We start from the raw sequence: 24,526 nt of genomic DNA, 5'->3' as shown, positions 1-24,526 counted from the left end.
GAAAATTATGCCCTGTGGGTAGAAATTCTTCTGCCAGAAATGTGCTGGATCCAAGCCAAAAGACAGTTCTAGCATATATGTTTAGCATGAATAATGGCTCAATTTGTTATTCCAGGACAATGTTACCTGATTTAGCCTTCCTTTAATGTGGGTAATGTGGCCCTGACCTGGATGGCCCAGGCTAGCCTGATCTCGTCAGATCTCAAAAGTTAAGCAGGGTCAGCCCTGGTTAATATTTGGATGGGAGACCACCAAGGAATACCAGGGATGCTGTGCAGAGGAAGGCACTGGAAAACCACCTGTGTTAGTCTCTTGCCATGAAAACCCCAAAAGGGATCACCATAAGTCAGCTGCGACTTGAAGGCACTTTACACACAATGTGGGTTACGTACTTACATCCTACTGTTTAGTGTTTGGCTTCTCAGTTACATAAACTTAGTTACTGCCTGGTTAAGACCTAAATGTTAAGACATGTGCATGGAGGTCTGTCAGATAATGGAGAAACTAAAGATTCTGAAGCCATGACAACAGTGCTTATGAATCTGCCACTTGTTCTAACTCCTCCCTGAGAAGCAAATTGTCTGATGACCCACAAAACGTTGAGCTTTTGTCTAGGTGTTGTTAGGATACAATGATTTTTGTATTTTCTGTTTTTTGTAAGTGTTGTACAGACATTAACTTGCATGAAAGAAGTCAAATTGGGGAGGGGCCATGGCTCAGAGGTAGAGCGTCTGCTTGGCATTCAGAAGGTCCCAGGTTTAATCCCCGGCATCTCCAGTTGAAAGGACCAGGCAGTAGGTGATGTGAAAGTCCTCCACCTGAGACCCTGGAGAGCTGCTGCCAGTCAGAGTAGACAATACTGACCTTGGTGGACTTTAGCAAATGGGGTTTGCTTTGCAGCATCAGCAAACAAAGAAGGGTCTGATTCAGTAGAAGGCAGCTTCATCTGTGTTCAGATTGACTGTTATGAGTTGCAAATTGCTGCATGAAAACTAGTGGACATCTACTTAAGGCTTCTGCAATACGAAGATGTATAATCTAATCATGATAACGCCAGTGTCAGTGTCTACTTGCTCACTGGCTTTTCTTCTGAGAATAATAGTGCAGGAACTTCCCTAGTTGAATGTGGAAATGAGCGGTAGCTTATTAGTGGAGCACTTGTTCTGTATATAGGTCCCAAGATTGTTTGATCCCTTCACTCCTTTATTTAAGTTCAAGCTGTGCTTCTGTCCGATACCAATTTGGTCAATTTCTAGAAAATAACCAGTGACGAAAATATCCATATCTGATTAACTGAGATGGATTAACAACAGTAAGCTCAGTGGGAGGGGTTGCAAAACCTACATTGCTGATGGACACATGGACACACCTTTATGGCTAACTTATGAGAATTCCGTGGCCCTGTTTGAACATCTCTGAAGTTGGATTGTTTGGCTCCTCAGTTACATAAACTTAGTTACTGCCTGGTTAAGACCTAAATGTTAAGACATGTGCATGGAGGTCTGTCAGACAATGGACAAACTAAAGATTCTGAAGCTGTGACAACAGTGCTTATGAACCTGCCTCTTGGGTTAGTCATTTTACTGCTTTTTGAAGCCTGTTCATACAACATATGGTGTGAACTTAACGTGAGCAGGGAGAGGAGTGGGATTGTGCCCACTGCCCTAATCGCCAATTTGCACAGCCATATCTACTGCAATGATTCGATTTTATTTTATGCCAATAAAGGACGATTTGATGATGCAATGATTCGTTAACAGTACTTTTCGGAGAAGGTATTTATACATTTTCCTAAAGCATTTCCCCCTTCTCTTTAACGTTCTTAGGATTGTTTACGAGCCTGCCAGGAACAGATAGAATCGCTCCTGGAATCTAGCCTACGCCAGGCACAGCAGCACAACGTATCTTCAGAAACAAAGACTGTTGAAGATGAAGCAGACCTGTCCTGCACACCCACTGATGTTAGAGATGTGAATATTTAAGAGGACTTCGGCAATTGGGGTTTGCTTTGCAGCATCAGCAAACAAAGAAAGGGCATCTGAGAAGGAGTTGGAATCAGGATCTTGTCCCCCCAGAAACCCTTTTCTCCAGGACTTTTTTATACCAGAAGGGAAAATGTCATTCATTATTTTCTTCATTATTCCTTCCTTCCTTTTGTGACTTTTAACAGACAACCCCAGCTCCCCCCCCAACTGTCTTAAAAAGAAAACCATAGTATTTGCATGATCTCTAGGGGTTTGCGCTACAAAAATAGAGGATTTTATACAATAATAATCAACTAGTTTTTTTTATATTAAAGTGTTTTTGTCTGTATGTTGTAAAAATAGGCATTAACACGCGCGCACACACACACACACAATGTCTCCAGGGGAGGTATTAGATTTGATTGTTGCATATTAAAAAAGCCAACCATTTTTAAAGTAGAAGAGGGTGTTTTTTTAGATAGATTACGTATGTTTTTGGGGTTTTTTTCCTTTAAAAAGCATAGCTTTAATGCAGTTCTAGGCTTTTCTGTATCTTGCTTGCTTATGCATTTAGTCACTTTATAATTCATCTGTAAATGTTATTTTATTCCCTTAGGTTTTATCCTCTTCACCTTATAAATGGTTAATGTAACCTTTACGTTAGTATATGTTAGCATACGGCATAATTATATGTTAATCTCTGTGCCTGTGGATTACCTGTGCATAAGGCTTCTCTGGCTCCAGCTCACCATAGCCAGGGACAGACCGAACATCCCATTCCAAGTAATAAAGAGAAATCACAATAGTGACGTAATATATTTTTGTAAGCTTCCTATTTTTGTAGTGACCTGTGTAAAAAAAAAGAAGAAATGCTGGTTTTTACCCAAAAGAATACGCAGCCTAATTATGTCCAGGTTGAATCCACAGTTTATCCTTTTATTATTGTTTTAAAACCATTCCATTTCAAAGCACTTTCAGTTCATTAGGTATAGGAAATACTTTCGTTTTTATTGTGTGGGAATTTTTTTTTCAAATGGAATGGTTTGGAAATTATATATATAAATATAAATATATATATATAAAGTGCTTGTGTGCAAACTTGGAATTGCAAAGCAAGTGCATTTAACTATGGTGTTGAGGAAAGGTGGGTTTTTTTTCTGAAGGTTGTGTTCCAGTGAGAAAATACACATTCGCAAAATTGCCAGGATATCTTCCTAACCTTTTCAGTAGAAAAGATGCTTAGAAATCTTTTGGTGCCAACTCAGTTTTTTTAAGTCTAAATTTAGGGGCCCGAAAGGTTTACCTATAGGACACATATATTGAGAATTGTCTCTAGATGTTGTACAACTGAAGGCTTTTAAACACTAAAATATATAATTTATAGTTAAGGCTAAAAAGAATATTTATTGCAGAGGATGTTCAGAAGGCCAGTATAATTTGTACGATAAATCACCCCCTTGAGTCTAAAAAAATGAAATCTTTCTGCCCTCGATGTTGCAATTTTAACACATCTGACTCAAAACAAGGACATTTCAAGATACTTTAACATTGGCCCAGATATTTCCAAAATAAACGCTAAACATGAGAAAGCACCATAGTTAAAAAGTGTAGAATTGGTGTACTTGAAAAAAAGTTCTTAATCCAGTGTATTTCCCCCCTTTTTTTAATTTAGCTACAAATAGAAAATTTGCACATCTTGGCTATGTATCTTTTATTATTATTGTAGAAAGTAGCTGAAGGGACATGGACATAGCTGTTGAAGTTGATGCTTGAGGAGAATGTGATGGCAAAATGTATGTGAGAAACTGCCGCTAAGGTGTTGATTGTAAACAAAAAATGTTTTTAAAAGGAAAAAAAAAGGAGCAGATGCTCCCCTTTTTATGAGCTGCTATGGATAAATTCCCAGCATGAATTGAAAAAAAAAATTAACATTGCTTTTCTGTATCTTTGTCATTGTGTTTTGCTGCTATTTTGTGGTCATTTTTTTGTTTATACAATGTCATATACTGCCATGTTATAGGTTTAAAATTTTCTCATAGAAAATTATATTATTGACATCATTTTTTTTGGGTAGATTTTTTTATGTGATCAGTTTTACTTAATGTGATTACTGCTCTATTCCAAAAAAGGCTCCTGTTTCACAATACCTCATTCTTCAGTTAACCGTGTTTAGATCAGGTTTTAATGTTCGTTCACAATGCCTCATAGTTCTGCTGCAAGCTGAAATGCATTGGACATTATTCTGAATGGGTCTCGCGATTTGCAACTAGTTTGTGCCAATGTTAAGATGGCAGGCATTTCAGAAGATTGAATAATGTCAGGTTCTTTTGTTACATGTTTTTATAAAGTGGATTCCTTTTTCTGATCTGGGGTTTATTATCATAGTAGTTTTAAGCTGTGTTATTAGCCACATTTGATATATGAAAGGTGCATTATAATATAACTCTTGTATGCCCTTTGGTGTTTCCTATCAGTTGGGAATCATCATGCGGTATGATAGGTTATCTTCTGGAATTTAAGTATTTTGTGTGTTTAATCTGTTATATTAGGGTTTTTGTTGATGTTAATTATAGCACAATGCTAATTTAAAACAAACAAACCTGTAAATCTCATAAGTAAGCCAGCTAACAGAGTTGTATGGTGAAGAATAATCTAGTTGCCTGTATGCTGCTAAACCAAAACAGAATTAGAACTTCATTTTGAGGGCAAATGCAGTTAACATCCCACCCTAAGCTTATTCAGATAGAAAACAGCCTTTGTAACGCTACTAGCAGTCGCAGGACCCAGGAGGACTTGGATACGTTTTGTCCAAATTTCAGGAACATTTCTTACTGCTTTACCTCATAGACACTTCTGTTTGTGGCATCTCTGTGTCTCTGAACCAAACAAGATTATTAAGTTAGTGGTTGTTGGTTATATTATGTGTTTCGCTGAAAGTCGCAGCGTGTACTGCAAAGTTTCTTTAAAGTATTGTATGTACTAAAAGGCCAAATGCTGATAAGCGGGTTCACGTGCCAACAGAGATGCTTTATTTGTCACATTGTTAAAACGATCGATAGAAAGCAAAGCAATTCAGATTTGTACCTTTTTTATATATTGTACTTATTGGCATCACTGGTCTGAAATGCACATTTTCACCAACAGACCTGTAACAGATAAGTTTCCAGCAAAAAAAAAGAAAAGAAAAAAAGAACCTCCCCTAAAGTCTAGAAATAAATTTGTAAAACCCAGTGTTGGTATTTTGTGTTATTTTCATTAGATGTTATGGCTACAGGTTGACACACAAATCAAATAGGGCTGAATATGGTTAACAAATCCACTGAATATATAGAATGGCCATTCTGAGTCAGACCACTAGTTTGTCTAGTTCAGTCTTGTTGCTTTCTGGACAGTCAGAGAAAGATGCTGTCAAACATCTGAGCTGTTAATGAGATGCTGGTTCTTGATTCTGAGAGCTTCTGTAGGTCAAGCATGTGCTGTCACTACTATTTACCTTCAGCAGCGATGTTTCTTATTTCTAGACACAAAGGTGTGGGTATGACTCAGTTTGCTGGCAGTTTCAAAGTATGGTTAAAGGACACATGGTGGCACAATCTCATTAAAGCTTAAGTAGGTATGTATCTGGTTATTGTCTGAATGGGAGACGGGAACCCTGAGTATGCTACCTCGAGTTCTATGATGGAGAAAGGAGATAATAAGTACACGAGTAAAACAATTGCTAAGGAAGAATAAGTGTTACACTCTCACACCAGTGTAAAGAAATGCTCTGGATTTTGCTTCAAACTTTCAGGAAGATGTAGTTCTGGGACAATCCCATTAACTCAAATTCTCCAGTTCTGTAGAGTTTGCACCAGATGCTTAAAGACTTGGGCTACCATCTTGTAATATGTTAGCAGTTTCAGATTCAAGGAACAATTTGTTGTGCTAACTACCGTAACAAAGGGAACATTAAAATGGCAACAGCTAGATTATGGCTACCCTATATTCTCCCCAAGGAATCTCACTGCCTAGTTCCTCAGACCTTTTACCTTCTCATTACTAATCTTTTCTATAGTTAGTTGGCAACAATGTTTCCACATCTAAAATTCTTCCACATTTGAAGCCCTGTCTAGCCCAGTATTGGACAGGTATGCACAATCAAAACTGCAATTGTTATGAGTTTTGAAAGATTTGATTTCTCAAGCATGTAACCTTCCAGTTTAATGTTGCATTGAATTGGTGGGCCATTAAACACTCTTAACTCTAGATCTGGACTGAAGTAATCCTTAAGAAAGGCCCTGCTGGATCAGACCAAGGCCCATCAAGTCCAGCAGTCTGTTCACACAGTGGCCAACCAGGTGCCTCTAGGAAGCCACAAACAAGACCACTGCAGCAGCACAATCCAACTAGCCTTTATAGGATATATACATATCAAAAGATAGGATCAGACCTGGCTGAGTTCATCATTGTTGCTTTTTTTGGGTAATTTCCTCTACCTTATGAACCTGTGATTCACATGAACACATGAAGCTGCCTATACTGAATCAGACCCTCAGGTTAATCAAAGTCAATATTGTCTACTCAGACTGGCAGCGGCTTTCCAGGGTCTCAGGCATAGATCTTTCACATCACCTACTGCCAGATCCTTTAAATGGAGATGCCTGGGATTGAATCTGGGACCTGCATGCCAAGCGTATGCTTTACTATTGAGCCACAGCCCCTCTCATTTAAAATCATTTTGTGTTGGGACTGCCTTTCATATTCTCGAAGAGAAGTTGTCATTTTTCCCCTTCTTTCTCCCAGCAATTTGTTTTAATTTATAAACCTATTTTACACCCAGCACCATCTAGGCAAATCCAAAGTACATTGCAATTGTATACAGTGATTTTAGTGGGCTTAGATACGGTATGAGTAAGTTTGTATAGGACTGCACAGCCAGTCTGCAGTGCATCCTGTTTTCCATTCTGAGGCAGCTGCAGACCTTGTGCTTCAGCACTATATGTCTTGAAGCAACTTATTTTCCTCTTTTTTTGTGCACCAAACATCCAGCCTGATGAAAACTTTTAGAGAACTTAAAATGTCTGCACCCTGGTGTGTGCTCTTATGGGTGGTCTTAATAAAAGGTGTTTTTTAAAAAAACAAAAATGTGATGGTGCATGTTTCATACTGAAAGAGCTTAAATATGGGGGAGGGGCAGTACTCACTAGATGGCTATCAAACCAGCAAAATCCCCCAAAATATTCATTGTACATTGACGTGTGTGACTGGGACAGAAAGCACATTTTAAGCTCATTTCAGGTATTTTATGTTTTCTTTCTAACAGCAGGGGGGAAATCAGCAAGTGTAATATTATATAAATCTGTTGTGTGGCCATGTTTACAATATTGTGTACTGGTCACTTCATCTCAAGGAAGATATAGAGCTTTAAAAGGACGAAGAAAGAAGAAGAGTTGGTTTTTATATGCTGACTTCTCTACCACTTTAGGAAAAATCAAACCAGCTTACAAGCACCTTCTCTTCCCCTCCCCACAACAGACACCCTGTGAGGTAGGTGGGGCTGCGAGAGCTCTGTTGACTAGCCCAAGGTCTTCCAGTTGGCTTCATGTGTAGGAGTGGGGAAACCAACCTGTTTCACCAGATTAGCATCCGCCGCTCATGCAAAGGACTGGGGAATCAAACCCAGTTCTCCAGATCAGAGAACACCACTCCAAACCCCCGCTCTTACCCACTATACCACACTGGCTCTCAGGGCAGCTAAAATGATCACGAGCTTGGCACACCTTCCTATGAGAGCTGGGGGGCTTCAACCTAGAAGACAACTACTGGGGAGAGTGATGGCATTGTATAAAATTATGAATGGTTGGAAAGAGCATGTAGAAATATTTTTGCCTCTCAGTCATGTAACTAAATGACATCTAATGATATTGACTGGTAGTAAGTTTGGACAGTTTCCTTGAATTCAAAACTAAAACTGAAGCCCTAAGGAAAATTTGTTACAAGTCCAAAATGAGCAGTTTGATAATCAACAGCACAGACTTTACTTTTGAGGTTGGTATGAAAGGGGTCTATTGGTGCAACCTTAAGCAGGTCTGTTCAGTAGATGCCTACTCAGGTCTATTCAATGAGGCTTACTCCCAGGAAAATATTCTTTGGATAGCACTGTAAGTCTCTTCCAACTTTCTATGGGTATACAAAAGAAACTATTGCCATGGTTAGGCATTTCCCTGTGTACACTCCAAAAACTGAAAGCGATAGAAAACCTTTTATTCCAAAACAAAACAAAACTCCAATGCAACGCATAAGCTTTCGAGTTCTCCAGAACTCTTTATCAGTTAGGATGTTAAATTAGGGAGGGGAAAACTTTCAGGCCATGATCTTAAGGACCTTTGTTTGTATTCTGTATTGTATGCTTTGCTGACTTCAATAGGTACAGTGAGGACCCAGTAACAAGCTGTATTCTTGGCCTTCTGAGAAAAAGCAAAACATGGAAGCCACCGAAATTAAAACACATACCAATATGGTTGGTCTTAATAAAAGGAATTACATGGCTTTAGTTTTGGTATTTTGCTATGGATCAATAGCTATCTACTTTTTATCTTCTTTGAGAATACTGGAATTTATCTGATAAAAGGGGGGCATTCGAACTGGATGAAAACCCAGGAAGCTTCCCTAGAAACCACTGTTTGAATTACATCAATTCTTTGCTTAGTGCTTCAACTAAAATTAATCTGCAGTATTGTTAATATAGATACTTCTATATAGACATAGATATTGTTAATATAGGTATTTCTCCTTTGCTCTTGGCTTTTTAAAGAGACCCATGTGTTCTGTTTGCTGTCAAAGAGGTGTTTGGTTTTTGGTTTGGCGTCAGCTTTTGGTTTTTATGTTTTCAGTTGCATGGCTTTCACTTTTTGCTTCTTGCTCCCAGGAAGCCAAGGGTGCAACTTGCTACTAGCCTCCTCTTGTGCCCACTGAAGTCCGCAAAACATCAACACAGGATGATGCTAAAGAGGGCTTAAAATCGTAGCATTTTCCTCAACCTTTTCTTCTTCTTAACATGCAGTCTAATGAAGAGTTCTAGAGAACTTGAAAGCTTGTGCTCTGTGTTGTATTCTTTCAGTTGGTCTTAATAAAGTGGCTTTTTAAAATGTATTTTGCTGTGGACCAACATGGCTACCAGTGTGGTGTAGTGGTTAAGAGCAGTGACTTGGAGCGGAGAAGTCTGATCTGGAGAACCGGGTTTGATTCCCCACTCCTCCATATGAAGCCAGTTGGGTTACCTTGGGCTCTCTTAGAGCTCGCTCAGCCCCCACCTACATCACAGGGTGACTGTTGTGCGGAGGGGAAGAGAAGGTGGCTGTAAGCCAGTTTGATTCTTCCTTAAGTGGTAGAGAAAGTTGGTATATAAAAACCAACTCTTCTTATTTTTATAATTTTTTAAAAAGTGGTCGATCAAATGAGGGACAACCCTTGAGGGATCAACGGAGGGACCCTGGGCCCACCCTTGATATCCATCCATATATACAAAAGTTTTGTTTTCAGAACCTATGCATGTACATCCTGCTTTGAGAGGGATAGTGTGCCCATGCTGAACATCTGTGCTATATGGACTGCAAATGCATTGTACGGCAGGCATGTGGAGGTACATCCAGTCTCAGAAGAGCTTCACTTTTACTTTTATGAGTAATTGTTGTCCTTTTTATATACAGCCGTCATTGTACACTGAATTCTAAAGTGTAACATAAGCAAAAACCCTTGCAATCTTAATTTTGACCGTTGGGAAGAAAATAAAGAGCATGAAGGAAAATAGCTGGGTTCGGCGATATTCAGTGGCAACCTGTGTGTTCAGAAGTTGGATTTTTGGATCTAGTCTTTTATCTCATAAAGGAGGATCCAGGGGTTGAACAAAACTGAAACCCAGCTCCAAAAATTATCCAGGGAGGGCTCAACTGAGCCAGAATCTAAAAAACCTCAGTTGCTCTTTGAGAAGCAGATATATATGGTAGACAAAGAGTGTCCTTTTTGCAATGCAACCCTAAGCGGGTATACCTTTCTAAGCCCCTTGCGTTTAGAATAGTCTGTGTAGAATTGCACTGACAGCTATGAAGCTATTCATGATGAAACTGCAAGAACATCTTATAGGAAGGTCTTGAGATGGCAGTGAAGGTCACAAAGGAAGCTTACTGTGCAGCCTCTGTTGCATCCGCAAGCTCATGCCCAGCACAACTGTTCAGGGTAATTAGGACTCTGATGTCCCTATTGGGGGACTCTCAAAATACTAGCGATTCGGCCATTAGCTGTGAGGCTTCTGTGAGCTTCTTTGCAGAGAAAGTCTTGTCACTCCGCCATGATCTCCCCGCCAATGTTGATACAGTGAGCGAACTAGAGGCCCCTTGGCCGTCTTCAGGTCCTGTGTTTGATCATTTCTGATGGCTCTCTCGAACCAATGTGGACAGGGTGCTGTCTAGGGTTGCCAACCTCCAGTTACTAGCTGGAGATCTCCTGCTATTACAAATAATCTCCAGCCGATAGAGATCAGTTCATCTGGAGAAAATGGCCACTTTGGCAATTGGACTCTATGGCCCTCCCCTCCCCAAACCCTGCCCTCCTCAGGCTCTGCCCCAAAAACCTCCTGCTGGTGGCGAAGAGGGACCTGGCAACCCTATATGTATGGGAGTTAGCACTGAGTTTCTAGATGCCATCTTTGTTAATTAGTTATGGTTTTAAAGTTGTATTTAATATTGTAATGGTGGTATATTTTTATGAATTATTGTGTGCATCCTGTTGGAAGCTGCCTTGAAACTGGGGAGGGCGGGGTATACATTGTTGCTGTTGTATATTATTATTGTTGTTGTTATCCCTTCCAAACTCAGTTTGAGAGTCTTCAACACCAGATATGAAACCACCTCAGCCAGCAAAGTCCAAGTACTTACTTGTAAGATAGGTGGATGGTATATCAACAAGATGTCTAACCTGTCCCTGATACTGAACACAAAATACATGAACTCACAATCAGACAATATCTGCACTGGGAACTGTAGAAAGAGAAGGACTCATGGAGGATTACTGCAACCTGCCATCCCCCTCCAGTTCAGGGTTGATGAAGGAATTCATACTCAGGTGGGGCCAGTGAGACTGTTTCATCAAGGACAGAGCTATTATCACCTACTCTGCCTTATGAACTAGTTTGTTAATGGCACGCGGTAATTGTGAAACTTGCTACTGCACTGTAAACCTAGAAGCTCCTATCTCAACAGTGGCGGGAAAGGAACTGAGGGAAGGGGGTGACACTCCTCCAGAGCATGTGATGGTTTAGGAGGGGAAAAACCACTGTATTCATTCTGGAGAGAAGGGATGCCCCCTAGGTTCCTTAGGAGTTAAACACTTCTATCCTTGGCTGGCCTGAGCATATGCAGTCCCAATGTGTGCCTGCACAGAAGATAAGCTGATGAACAACAGTTACTGGTAAGTGCATCCCTGTTGTCCCTTTGTGTGCTTTGTACATTGTAAGCTGCTTTGGGTTCATATTGTATGAGAAAAATGAGTTAAAAGTGTCCTAAATAAAGACAACATTTTAATAATGTTTTTCATCCAGTATCATATGCCAAGTCTAAATGTCCCTCCAGTATCAAATCATGAAGAATCATTATCTTATTTTTCACCAACATGGAATTACACTACATCAAGACTGAAATGAGGATAACAGGGGTCCTGCTATCCACATTTTTTTATCATCAGCAATAGGAACATCTCACAAGTACAGCAGTTAATAACTAGGGTTGCCAACGTTGAGGTGGGGCCTGGAGATCTTCTAGGCTTACAACTGATCTCAAGATTACATCGATCAGTTCCCCTTAAGAAAATGGCTAATTTGGAGGGTGGGTGCTTGCAGAAAAAGAGGCCCAGACCTAGAAGGAAATATGCCTTTGAATTAACCATGAGGTTCTTCTTTAGCACTCCTTGTCACTTTTAAATTATACCACAGCATAAATGCCCCAGTCTGTATCTCCACGAGCAAGGACTAGTGATTAGCACAATTAAGATTTTAATCATAGTAATCTTTTTTATGATTGGTGGAAGAAGAAATTAATTATGCCGTGTTTCTGTTCAACTAATTACCATTAGGGTTATTGCATTCATCATGGTAACATATAGTTTCATTGTGCGACACAAAGGATTTGCCACATTCTCCTTTCGATTGTTGTGAATGTATCCCATCTCAACCAGAGGACAAATTCATACAATCAATTTCTAATTACCGGTCAACTGTTTTCCCTGTTAAAATGGATCATTTGAAACATGATCTTTGAAACATGCCGGTAAACATGACTCATGCTTAAATTCTCATGCTGAATAGCTGTTGCAGATAAAAGGTATATTGGCGATGAAATAATAAATTAATGACACCATTTTTGCTGTGTTCTAGTGTTCATCAGTTCTTCAGTGCGGTGGCCACAGAAGAATGCAGGCCCGGAGAAAAATGTAGTCTTCCATTATTTTTAATTTTTTGCAGGGAAACCCATCTTGCAATGGTTGATCATGTCTAACTTATATCTGGAGGTGTTTTCTTTTATAAAGATAAAGGGCTTTTTTTTTTTAAGTGTCTCTACCTAAATTGTAAAAAAAATGCAGTTAGAGAACAATGTAGGCATGTGTTTTTAAACTACTGTTCGTGCAGTCTGGTCAGGACTGTGTGACACAGTATACAGTGTTTTGGCATCCAAGGAATGTCTTTGATCAAGAGTTTATGCAAGAAGGGGGAAAAAAGCCATGAAACGCTAATCCTTTCCCACAGTCCAGTAAACGTGAGCTGGACAAACACTGGACAATAGCAGCAAAGCTTGCTGTTGGAACAATAGCAGCAACTAAAAAAATTAAAGGGCTGCTGACTCACAGTTCCTACTTTCAAGAAATATTCCATGTAATAATGATTAGCCCTTGGATTCTAAAAAGGGGCCTGAAGATTAGAAACTTCAAGTGTACCTTCAGAATATTTAAAGAAAGCCTTCAGTTGTGCTGCTAAACCAAACAAAAGCAACCGCAAACATGATCAATCCCCGTTTTGTGCAAGACGCAGAGACTGTCTAGGAAACATACAACTGTTTCCTGAGCTTAAATTTAGGCAGGCACATATGAACCTAGAGTTGATGTCTCTTCCATTAAATCTTTAAGTCCCAATATTAAACATATCTAATTTCTATTCAATATAAAAATTAGTTTTCTTTCTCTTTTTTTTCAAACACAAAAGATGGATGCTGTCCCCAAAACGTATTCAAGCAGGCTTGTTATGTAAGGAAAGAATATTTATTTGATAGACTGACATAACTTGTATTATAAAAAGCAAAGAGATTTTCAATGATGAAGCAATGACTCGGGTATGGTTGGAGAATGCTAAGCCAGTCAGGATGGGAAGCATCATAGCAATTCTAGGTAAACCATCTTGAGTTCCATGAAAGAAGAAAAGATGTGATATAAATGCAATAAACAAAGTGAATAAATAAAACAATATAACGGGGAGCAAGGCTGTTAACGATAGGATGCTTTGGAGGTAATTAACTCATAGGGTCACAATAAGTCAGAAGCGACTTGATGGCACTCAACACCCACAGAGAGTGGGGAGAGGGGACTCTCAACTGCATGTGGCTCCAAGATTGATGGGGGGGTTGCCTGGGCAGGCTGCTCCCCTTGTCTCTGATGGCCTTATTGATGCCCGTTGGAAGCTAGAGAGAGAATTTTCTGACCTGGAATTGGGACAGATGTGATGGAAGAGCCCTGCAAGAAACATTGTACTTTGAAAAAGGAAAAGAAATGCCTCTATGGGAGAAAAAAGCCACAGGGAACCAGTTTATAGATTAATAGAGTCAGTACCAATAGATGTTCTCTCATTTCCACTATTTATGTACTTCATGCTTTGGAATTTTCCTTGAAGTACAGAGTGACTTTTTTTCAGACAAGTAGACAGCTGGTAATGCAGCTGGCACATGCAGCATTTATTAAATCTGTATTCTCACACTAACGTTGTACTTTATCCATAGTTTTCCCAGTCCACACAAGTGTGAGTCAGCGGCCCTTTAATTTTTTTAATGTTGTTGCTATTGTTCCAACAGCATTTATCTCTTTATTGAGACAATTGAGGTAGTTGCTCGCAGAACATAATCCTATACCCTTGATAAATTTGCTTTCACTTTCCGGTAATGGTGTCATCATACTAAAGCTATGTTGGCTGGATCCAGACTACATTAGTCTTTTATGCATGGCTGTTTCACTCACCATCACCCCTCCGATAACTTTGGGTCTTTGTTTGGATGATGCCTGCCGTCGCCGACCATCAGATGTCGCCTCACTCTCCCTCTGCTTTTCCCGTGTTTTGCCTGCGTTTTGAAATTTGAAATAAAACAGGTCCCTCAAAACGCGGGGAACACAGGCGGAGAGCAAGGCGACATCTGACAGTCAGAAATGGCATGCATAATCCAAAGGCCCAAAGTCGTTGGAGGGGTGACGACGAGTGAAACAGCCATGCATAAAAGACCTACGTCTGCAATTTCCACCAATTCCCTCTTCCTGATTCAGACCCACTTTATGTCATCCCTCAGGGTCCCGTCCTCCAGGCACAACATTTCATGGAGGCAGGAAAATTCTGTCCTGCCATTAAAATATTCCGTCTGGTCTGAACCCTACGTGTGGTAATAGTTACAGAGCCAAAAACAAAAGGCAATTGATGCAATGGGTGTTATGCCTTTAGGGTGGGAAAGGATCGGTGCTGGAGGTAGTCGTGGTTATAAGAACTGTAGTTTATTGTAACACAACAACCAAATAACTAAACAGGGCGCAACTGGACCTCAATAACTCAAACTCCTCCTCCAGATATAGTCACAAGACCTGAGCCTCTCTGTTCTAGAAAGCCTCTGGGAGTTGTCCTTAAAGCAACAGAACTAATATACCACAGTGGGAAAATTAATTTTAATTTACTCTAAGACCCCTATGCATTTTGCATGCGTTTCATCAGGGGGATCTGTAATATATTACAGTCTGGGGATATTTTACAGATCCACCTGATGAAAAATATGCAAAATGTGTAAGAATCTTAGAGTGAATTAAAATTAATTCTCCCACTGCAGCAATTGTCTCTTGTTCTTTGCTCCATGCTTGGTGAAGCCCTCCTTGTCTTGCTGCTACACTGATAATAGTTTCTGACCACTGAAGTATCCCTTAAGGCAGGGGTGGGGAACCTTTTTCCTGCCAAGGGCCATTTGCACATTTATAACATCATTCGGGGGCCATTCCAGGTGTAGATCTCCTGGTGGGGGGAGAGAGGCTAGGGTTGCCAGGTCTCTGGCCACCACCTGGGGGTTGGCAACCCCAGGGGAGGCCATGCAGAGAAGGCTTGGAGGGCGCCCCCACTCCCCCGGTCCTCCCCCCCTCCCAGGCGGGAGGGCAGCCAGCAGTTGGCCCAAGCAAACAAGACGCCAGGGGGGCGCAGCCCACGGTCGATTGGCAAGGGAGGAAGGAAGGAAAACAGAGAAAGAGGAAAAGGGAGAGAGGGAGAAAGAGGGGGAGAAAGAAAAGGACGGAGGGAGACAGACAAAGAGACAGAAAGAGAGGGAGAGAGAAAAGCCTTCCCCCCCACACACACACAGACCCGCAGGCCCCACACGACCTGGCCCCAGGCTCCATGCCCTCTGCCCCCCAGAGTCCACAAAAGCCCCCCCTGAAGCTCGATCAGCTCCTGCGTGCATGCTCTGCCGCCGGGAACCGCGGGCCTCTTCCCCCCCCCCCCCGCTGCTTAACAGCCAACAGGCAGCAAGAGGGGCTTACAGTGTGCCCCAGCGTTCCTGCACGCTGCGGCTATAGGGGGCAGCCTTGGGGGAAGCATCCCTCCCCCTCCTCTCGCCGACCGACAGCTGTCAGTTGAAGAGAGGAGGTCCAAAGGGTGCCGCAGCGCCCCTGCAAGCCGTGGCCCCAGGAACACCCTCAGGGAGGGCCGCCCTGTGCTGCGCCTCTGCGGCGGGGCCCCGGAGCTCCTGAGGGCCACAAAAAATGTCCTCAGGGGCCGCATACAGCCCCCGGGCCTGAGGTTCCCCATCCCTGCCTTAAGGGCTGTGTTTAGCAGGGGAGATAAATGGCTGTGTGAATTATGTTGATGTTCATGTGAACGCTTTTGACCAGTTCTTTCAGAAAGAGTAACTAGAGGTCAGGATTTCATCCACAAATTTGGGATTTGTATTCCCATTAAAAACGACAGTAGGGTAGACAGTACTGTCATTGTGACATACTGCCAGGTGGTACTGAGAACAGTACTGCAAGGCAGTACTGTATAACAACCTCTGGCAAACTGACTTTTGGATATGTTGTATATCACATATATACATTCAGTATAGACTGGTTGACATTCTCAGTCTTGTGTGTCTTGTGTGTCTCATTACACATCTCCATATTACAGGAAAAACAATTTAATAGCTAAATACTTTAAGAATAATAGAATGCAAGGGACTCAGAACATTTGATAGTTCCAAGGAAAATGCTCATGGATATTTAACTTTTTCATACAATTTAAACATAAGTGCCAAGTGTATTTTGTACTACAGGTCAGGAGCAGGTTTATTTCTTAGTTAGAATCTGGATAAATACTGCCATCATATCTTTTCTTATATTTTCATGTGGGAAGGAAGGAAGGAAAGAAGGAATGGGGAAGAGTATGGAATATCCTTGAGGACCTGGCCCCTCAGGCTCTTACTTGTCTCTGGTAATGAAAACAGTGGAAATTAACATATAAATGATTGCACTTTTGATTTCTGTAAGGGAAGAAGAAGAAGAAGAAGAAGAAGAGGAGGAGGAGGAGGAGGAGGAGTTGGTTTTTATATGCCGACTTTCTCTACAATTGAAGGAAGAATCAAACTGGCTTACAATCACCTTCCCTTCCCCTCCCCACAATAGATACCCTGTGAGGTAGGTGGGGCTGAGAGAGTTCTAAGAGAGCTGTGACTAGCCCAAGGTCACCCAGCTGGCTTCATGTGTAGGAGTGGGGAAACCAACCCGATTCACCAGATTAGAGTCCACTGCTCATGTGGAGGAGTGGGGATTCAAACCCAGTTCTCCAGATTACAGTTCACCGCTCTTAACCACTACACCATGCTGGCTGAATATTGACATGCCTTTCCATATATTCTAGGGGTTGCTCTTTCAAACCTCACCACTAGATAAACAGTTGAACAGTTCTGCTCAGGACTGATTTTAAGGAACTCAGTGAGGACTATTTCATTCTGATGAGCACTTAGAAAGCTTTCTAATTTCTCTTCTTATATTAGTGATTTTTTCCCCCGGGGTTTGTTTTTTCCCTGCTGCTATTGATCTGTGTTGTGTTATTTTTTTGTACTGTTTTGACATTAATGTGTGCTGTTTTATTGCTCTGATTTTTACTGTATTTTAGTCACACTGGCAGGTTGCAAAAGGTGTAGCTGGCAATAAAATAAAACAAACCAGTCATACTTGTAAGAGATCCTATCTTTGAAACAAGTGACCAAATAAGCAGCATTTCCGGAAAATTGGCTTGAGCTCAAACAGCTACTGGTTCTGTAATAGTTGCATTCAATGGGTCTGATCCTAAATGCTGCCTTTCGATGGCTTAAGATAGCAGCTATGTCCAACACCAGCATAACTCCAAGATATGCTGGTATATGTTGAAGAGATGCCAACACCAAGTCACCCTGGTTCCATGCCAGCACTGGGCTGCTGTAACTCTAGCACCAGTGTAGAAACAGGGGGTGTCAGGGTGGACCATGGTGTTGTTGGCATTCTAAGCCTCCTCAGCCTTCATTATATCCCTGGAGCCAGTGTACAGTTACAGTGGGGCTAACTGTGGTGCAATTTAGGACTTCCCATGCAACACATGCAGAGGGAACCTCCCCCCCCCCAAACACCGGAGGTCCTTGTGCAGCCTAGAATGCTAAGTAGGTAGCCAATCACAGCCTTTCTAGGTACTACATAAGCCTTAACCAGGATGCCCATAGCGTAGATGATATGGTGTGTGGCACGGGCTCTCTCTTGCCTCATGTCAGGTACACTCAGAAGGCCCTCTCAGAAGGCACCGGTGATGGGAAATCCAGGGAAAGGGCATTTTGTGCAAGAAAAAAAAATGCACTCTATACAAACTGCCAAGAGAGGGAGCAAACATGGCCAACACTGTTGGGCTTAGATCCCTTACATGCCCCTCTAATTCAGGACATCAGCACCAAATTTATTTATTTGTACCCCACCTTTCTCCCCAATGGAAACCCAAAAGCAACTTACATCATTCTCCTCTCCTTCATTTTGTCTTCACAACAACCCTCTGAGGTACGTTAGGCTGAGAAAGTGTGACTGGCTCAAGGTCACCCAGTGAGCCTCCATGGCATTAGTGGGAATTTGAATCTAGGTCTTCCAAACACTAGTCTGACACTCCACTACCCCACCCTGGCTCACCAAAGTAGAGCTCCACTCCCTGTAATCGTGGGTACACATTTATTTATTTAATTCATTGGTACCCTGCCTTTCTGCCCAATGGGAACCCAAAGTGGCTTACATCATTCTCCTCTCCTCCATTTTTATCCTCACAACAACCCTTTGAGGTAGGTTAGGGTGAGAGAGTACGACTGGCCCAAGGTCACCCAGTCAGCTTCCATGGCACAATTGGGGATTCAAATCTGGGATTTCCAGATACTAGTCCAACACTCTTAACCACTGCACCAACTGCTGAAGCAACCCCTTTCATCCAACTTGCGTTCACAACTCTGGGCCTGATCCTGGTCTATAAATGTGTGGATTGTGTCACAGCTGTGCCTGTTCCACTGGGGTTTGACATAAAGGGATCCATTTCCACTTCAGGTTGCATACTCCACTGCTGGCAATCATTCTACCTTAACACAGCCTGAGTGAGGGGAATGGAACACAAGGGCTTTTAGGACAAACCGAGGCTGCAGCCGCAGGGCTCCACTCACCATATTTAATTGTCCTCAGGTTTGACCAACTTCACCATTGGTATAGAGATGGTGATGACACGATACAGAAAATGGAATTACTCAAGTTGAAAACAATGCGAGTAAAATAATACATAAAGCAAACAGATAATACGTAGTATATGCAGCAGTATAATCCCTGATCCCATTCCCTTTATTAAAGCAACCCCCACCCCCGAACCATTTCATTATAACATAGACCTATTACCTTTATAGGAATGCCCTCCTGAACAATTCTGTTTTTCATAGCCCCTCCTGACTAACAAAAGACTGATGCTCCCTGAACCTCCCCCCCACCCCAAGACCTGAGCCATTGTGTGAGTAAGGCCTTGAATTGTCTCTGCTAAGTGAGCTGCGAAGCCCTGTGAGTGGTATAGCTTGTGTGCACATGGCATAAGGAAACACGGTGGCAGGAGGGGACTCAGATCTGCACCTGTGGAGCTCCGTGGTTGCTGTCCGTTTCAGGGTTCCTCCTAATGCTGCCACCATCCTCCTTACAATGGGAGGTGCTGTGTTCCCTTTCTTACCGCCTTTACTGTGTTCCTCACATGGGCAGCAGTGGGTCAACATCGGGGGGGACATGACCACGTAGATGTGCGTTGGCTGGCTTCCATTTCTGACCATTAAGTTGATGTTAATGGCCCACTGTGCCATCACTGGTGGTTTGTGGTGGCATTGCTATGCTCTCTGCACCTTGGCATGAGTTATTTTTATTTACTTTGACTTCCTCAGTGGAGCAGGTATAGGTGCTGACACTGGGGGTTTTGTACGGGAACTACTCATTTATGAAATATTGCTCGATGTCAGTTCTGGGAGTTAACAGATATACTCTCCGTGTAATGTTCCATTAAAAAAAAATTAGCGATGGGTTTTTGTGATTGGTGGTTTCACTGTTTGAAGGACTGCTCTTACTCTCAAAGACTTCTCAAACAAAACTGTCCATCAGCTGTAATCAATACGAGTAACCCTGAACAGAGCGCACCCACTATTGAAGATATGGTGGATGGTGAACCGTGATGGGTGCTTTGGCAACTGAACTCTATGGCACTGAAGTCCCTCCCCTCCCAAAACCCCGCCTTCCCCAGGCTCCACCCCAAAAACCTCCCACCGGTAGTGAAGAGGGACCTGGCAACCCTAACCATTGCAAGTGTACACTACTCAGTACTCAGGTGTTCGTCTGAGTTTCCCCCTTCCTCTGCATATATTATCTGCTGCTTTTACTGTACCACTATTTTTATCTACTATTTTGACCTGGTATTTCTATCTACTGCTTTGATGGATGTTGACCTGTTTTGTTTTGGTTTTGAGCTATGATGTTGCGATATTTACTATGATGTGAGCTTCCTTGAGCTTTTTGTGGAGCAAGCAGCCAAGGAATATTCCAAATAAATAAATAAATGGCAGCATGTCACTGAAGATCAAAGCACAAAGGTCATTTTTTGTCTGGTGTCAAACATCAGTGTAAGATCTTGTACAAGGGACACATTTTCTTCCACATTTTAATGGCCCAGGTTGTGTTACTCCTAAGTGTAGAGTCTAATATAATTAAATCTTTACCTTAAAAGCTGCCGCCTGGGAAAAGACATTCCACACTTGGCATGGTGTATATTTAATTTGGTAGCTTAGAGAACAATAGGCATAGACATAAAAGAGTTTATGGATCTTGGGTTTCAAAAACCTTGCAAATTGAAATTAATCTAATCTCTTAAATGTAAATCAAATCCCATGTAAAAAAAATCAACCCCTCTCTAAACCATTCTGTAATATTAGGGTGCCAGTAGATTTATTGCTCATTTATCTCCATTCCTCCAAAACTGGACATTGTATATACAGTTGGACTGTAAGAGATACACTAAAAATCTTAAGCGACGGTTCTTAACGACAGCTTATCTAATGTAGCCAACCTTAAAAGCAGAGAGATCTCATGAAACCTAATAAATGTTGCTAAGTATGTAGAAAACCATAAATATGGTTTTCAAGAGCTCCTTACAAAATCATTTTCAAGAACCCCTAGTTCATGGGTGTCAAACATAAGGCCCGCCGACCGGATCTGGCCCCTTCAGAGGTCTTATCTGGACCAAGACCCAGCTGAGGCAGCCACCCCCAACCCCACCCACCCCGTCCTGATCTGGGCTGGCAAGGCATGGCCGAGCCCAACCAAATGACATTTATGTCATATACAGCCCTTTTAACAAATGAGTTTGACACCCCTGCTCTAGTCCAAGCAATGCACAAAATTACAAAATTGGGTATAAAGTCCTCACACCTCAATCTTAGTAGCTGCCCAAGCCCCTTTTCACTACCCAAACAGCCAGAAGCCACGGGGCAAGTTTCCAAGCTTCCTGGGATTAAAGTCAAGAAAGTCACCCCTGCAAGGTAGACCACTTGCAGGGTGAGTTTCACAAAACAAGTAACCAGGTAGGGGTAGCCACGTAGGCCTAGGTACTGGAATTAGATGACGCTACCTGAAGACGAAACACCACGAGATATAATTAAAGTGATTTATTAAAATTGTGCAAGAATATTTCTAAAAGAACAGTGAGCAGTGAGGATTAAAATAAAAAGGCTAAATCAAAAGGACTAACTACACAGTAACAACATTAGTTCAGATTACTGGATGTTCATCTTCGGTTTAGAGGCACCACCTAGGTGACCCATCTCCCACTTTACTCCTACAAGCTAGTAGTTGAAGAAGAAGAGTTGGTTTTTATATGCCGACTTTCTCTACCACTTAAGGGAGACTCAAACCAGCTTACAAGTGCCTTCCCTTCCTCTCCCCACAACAGACACCCTGTGAGGTAGGTAGGGCTGAGAGAGTGTGACTAGCCCAAGGTCACCCAGCTGGCTTTGTGTGTAGGAGTGGGGAAACAAATCCAGTTCACCAGATTAGCCTCGGCCGCTCATGTGGAGGAGGAGTGGGGAGTCAAACCCGGTTCTCCAGATCAGAGTCCACCACTCCAAACCACCGCTCTTAACCACTACACCACGCTCTTAACCACTACACAAACTAGTGGGCAACAATCAATCCCACTTTTGCCATTTCGAGGTACTGCGCTCAAGGGATGGAGAGCTTACTCACTGCTTCTCCTGCTACCACACTTTAGATAGCAAGGCTGAATAAGTGTTTTGTACTTACACATGTCAGACTTTGAATGCTCTAAGTATAAGGAAGTTTAATAAACCAAAATAAAAAAGCACACATCATCTGTTCAACCAGTAGGCTCAGCAAGGCTACAAAGAAAACGTGAAAACCACAATCCTCTTACCCTACACTCGACATACCCTAGGCCAGCGGTTCCCAAACTGTTTGAGTCATAGAGCACTTTTCAGGAGAGAAATTCATCACAGAGCACTAATTTTCACCTAGCACCTATATAGTAAACCGAGTGACAGTAGTATTTTTCTTTCCAATCTCTTCATGGAGCACTAAGATGTTTCGTACAGCACCAAGTGCTCCATGGAGCAGAGTTTGGGAACCCTAGACAGTGATAATTCGGACAGGCTAGTATTACTTGAAGTTGCAGTAGTTTAAAGTTCAACATGACCTTAGTTCCCATAGTTAGGACTTCTCCCCATTGTCTGACATGTGGGCAAGATGGAGTCCTGAGGTGAAGACTTGGTCCTACATGGCCTGTGCCTCCCTGGTCAGAAGCCATGAGAACTTTTCTTTTGTCCTGAGAATTTATAATCTTCCCTTTGTTCTGATCTTCCTGTCTCAAGAGGAAAATTTCTAGCCATTTCGCTGTCCCTTGAAGTCCTTCTGTCCCTTGAGGTGTGACATTCTGGCCAAGTGAGAGATGGCAAACCCTTTGTCCTCCCTGGCCACTATCTGCACATCTAAGAGCTTGAATGCTCTGTGCTTTCAGAATGGAGGCATCATTCCCAGCGCTGATCCTCTCTGCTAGCTACAGATCTGTGACATGGATACAGTGTAACCTAAAGGTTGAATTATTGGGGTGAATTAGAGATTGTAGGGCATTTCTCCAACACATGTATTTCTTGCAATAATACTGTAGGGATATACCTGAAATGTACTGTGGGTTGGTTCTAAAATATTTGCCAACAAGGCAGGGCCGTCTTAACAGCATTATGGGCCCCTGGGCAAACCAGTGCGCTGGGGCTCCTACGACAACCACTCACAGGAATAAAAGTTTAGTATAGTCTAGACTACTGTGTAGTAGTATTTATTTATGGCAAGTCACATAACATACACAGATTAGCATAGGGCCCCTATGCTCGTGGGGGCCCCAGGCAAGTGCCCATCGGGCCCATGTGTTAAGATGGCCCTGCAACAAGGGAGAGATCCCTGTTGTCAGCCAGATGTTGACTTAAAAAACAGCAACCCCAAAACTCAAATCCAGATTACTGCAACAAGAGGAGGCATAGGAACAGTTCAGTTTTAGAATTCTTTTTCAACTTTTTTTTTAGACAGCTCTTTTAAACAAACCAAATATTACAAATTATAACATTAATCACAGGGTGCTAATTACTTGGACCTCTTCATTTTACAGTTATGGGCAGTTGAGGGCAGCAGGAAAAGAGGAAGACCCAATAAGAGATGGATTGACTCAATAAAGGAAGCCACAGCCCTCAGTTTGCAAGATCTGAGCAAGGCTGTCGAGGATAGGACATTTTGGAGGACACTGCTTCATAGGGTCACCATGAGTCGGAAGCAACTTGACAGCACTTAACACACACCCTTGCATGCATGGGTACATACACAGAGTTGCAGTTCAGCAACACTATTTGTAAACCATTTTAGTCTAAGTTTCACTTTAGGTGTACAGTTAAGGCTTTATTTTTCCTTGCCGCGGAAAGATAAGATGTTCTTTAAGCATGCTCCCCACATTTACTCTGGTTCATTTTTCCTTCCCGTGCAGTAAAAGCTGACTCACCAAATGAGTTAAATTTAACTGGTTCTCACACGCTTATGGTTTAGACAGTGGATCTGATTTCCAAAGGCTTCTGGCTGTGGATGTGCCCCTCACGTAGAACCCTGACCATAAAGACTACATTTATGAATGACATTCAGTAATGCTTACAACTAAACAATCCATAGTAGCACTTAAGAAATATGACCAAAGGATGTTTCACACCAAAACAAATGATAGGAAGAAAGGATTCTCACCTATATTTGCATTGAACTCACACTGCATCCCTTTGAAACTAAAGGCATCCTTAAATTTCATGACATGCACCCAGTTTCACAACAGTAAGTGTTCCTAAACTGTAAAAATACGAACTTAAAACACGGAGGGCAATATTCAGAAAAGCTGATTTCACGAAAAATGTAAGAATTGTTATCCTGTGGCTTACTCTATAGATTTGGCTGCTTTCCTTCAAACTGTTTAGTCATGCCTCATTCATTTGAAAGGCTGGGTTTTGAGGAATACGTTTTTACTACATTGTATTTCAGGAGATTTTCTAGAAATCTGTTTCTAATTTCATGTTAAGCTCAAATGAAGTTTTACATTATGTTGTTTTCTACTTGACATAATTAGTTCCCATTAGATGGTCCAATACAGGCTTTTTTGTCATTCTGATCTGTTCAGTCATTGAAACTAATGGGCACCAGCCTTCCTGCATATGCAA

The 24,526-nt window shown here is 41.9% G+C and overlaps 1 protein-coding gene across 1 annotated transcript in view; it reads left to right on the top strand.

Moving 5' to 3' along the window:
- CCND1 (cyclin D1) overlaps positions 1 to 3,507 on the top strand; it is a 197,033-nt gene extending 193,526 nt beyond the window's left edge. Inside the window, exon 6 of the mRNA XM_056850736.1 lies at positions 1,827 to 3,507. Coding sequence (XP_056706714.1) covers positions 1,827 to 1,982 — 156 coding nt within the window. The 3' untranslated portion in view covers positions 1,983 to 3,507. The remainder of the gene's footprint in view (positions 1 to 1,826) is intronic.
- Positions 3,508 to 24,526: the final 21,019 nt, after the last annotated feature.

Source organism: Euleptes europaea, chromosome 6 (genome assembly GCF_029931775.1).
Source record: "Euleptes europaea isolate rEulEur1 chromosome 6, rEulEur1.hap1, whole genome shotgun sequence".
Classification (NCBI taxonomy): domain Eukaryota; kingdom Metazoa; phylum Chordata; class Lepidosauria; order Squamata; family Sphaerodactylidae; genus Euleptes; species Euleptes europaea.
The sequence above is the reverse complement of the archived record's forward strand: the minus strand, read 5'-3'. Positions and strand labels throughout refer to the sequence as shown.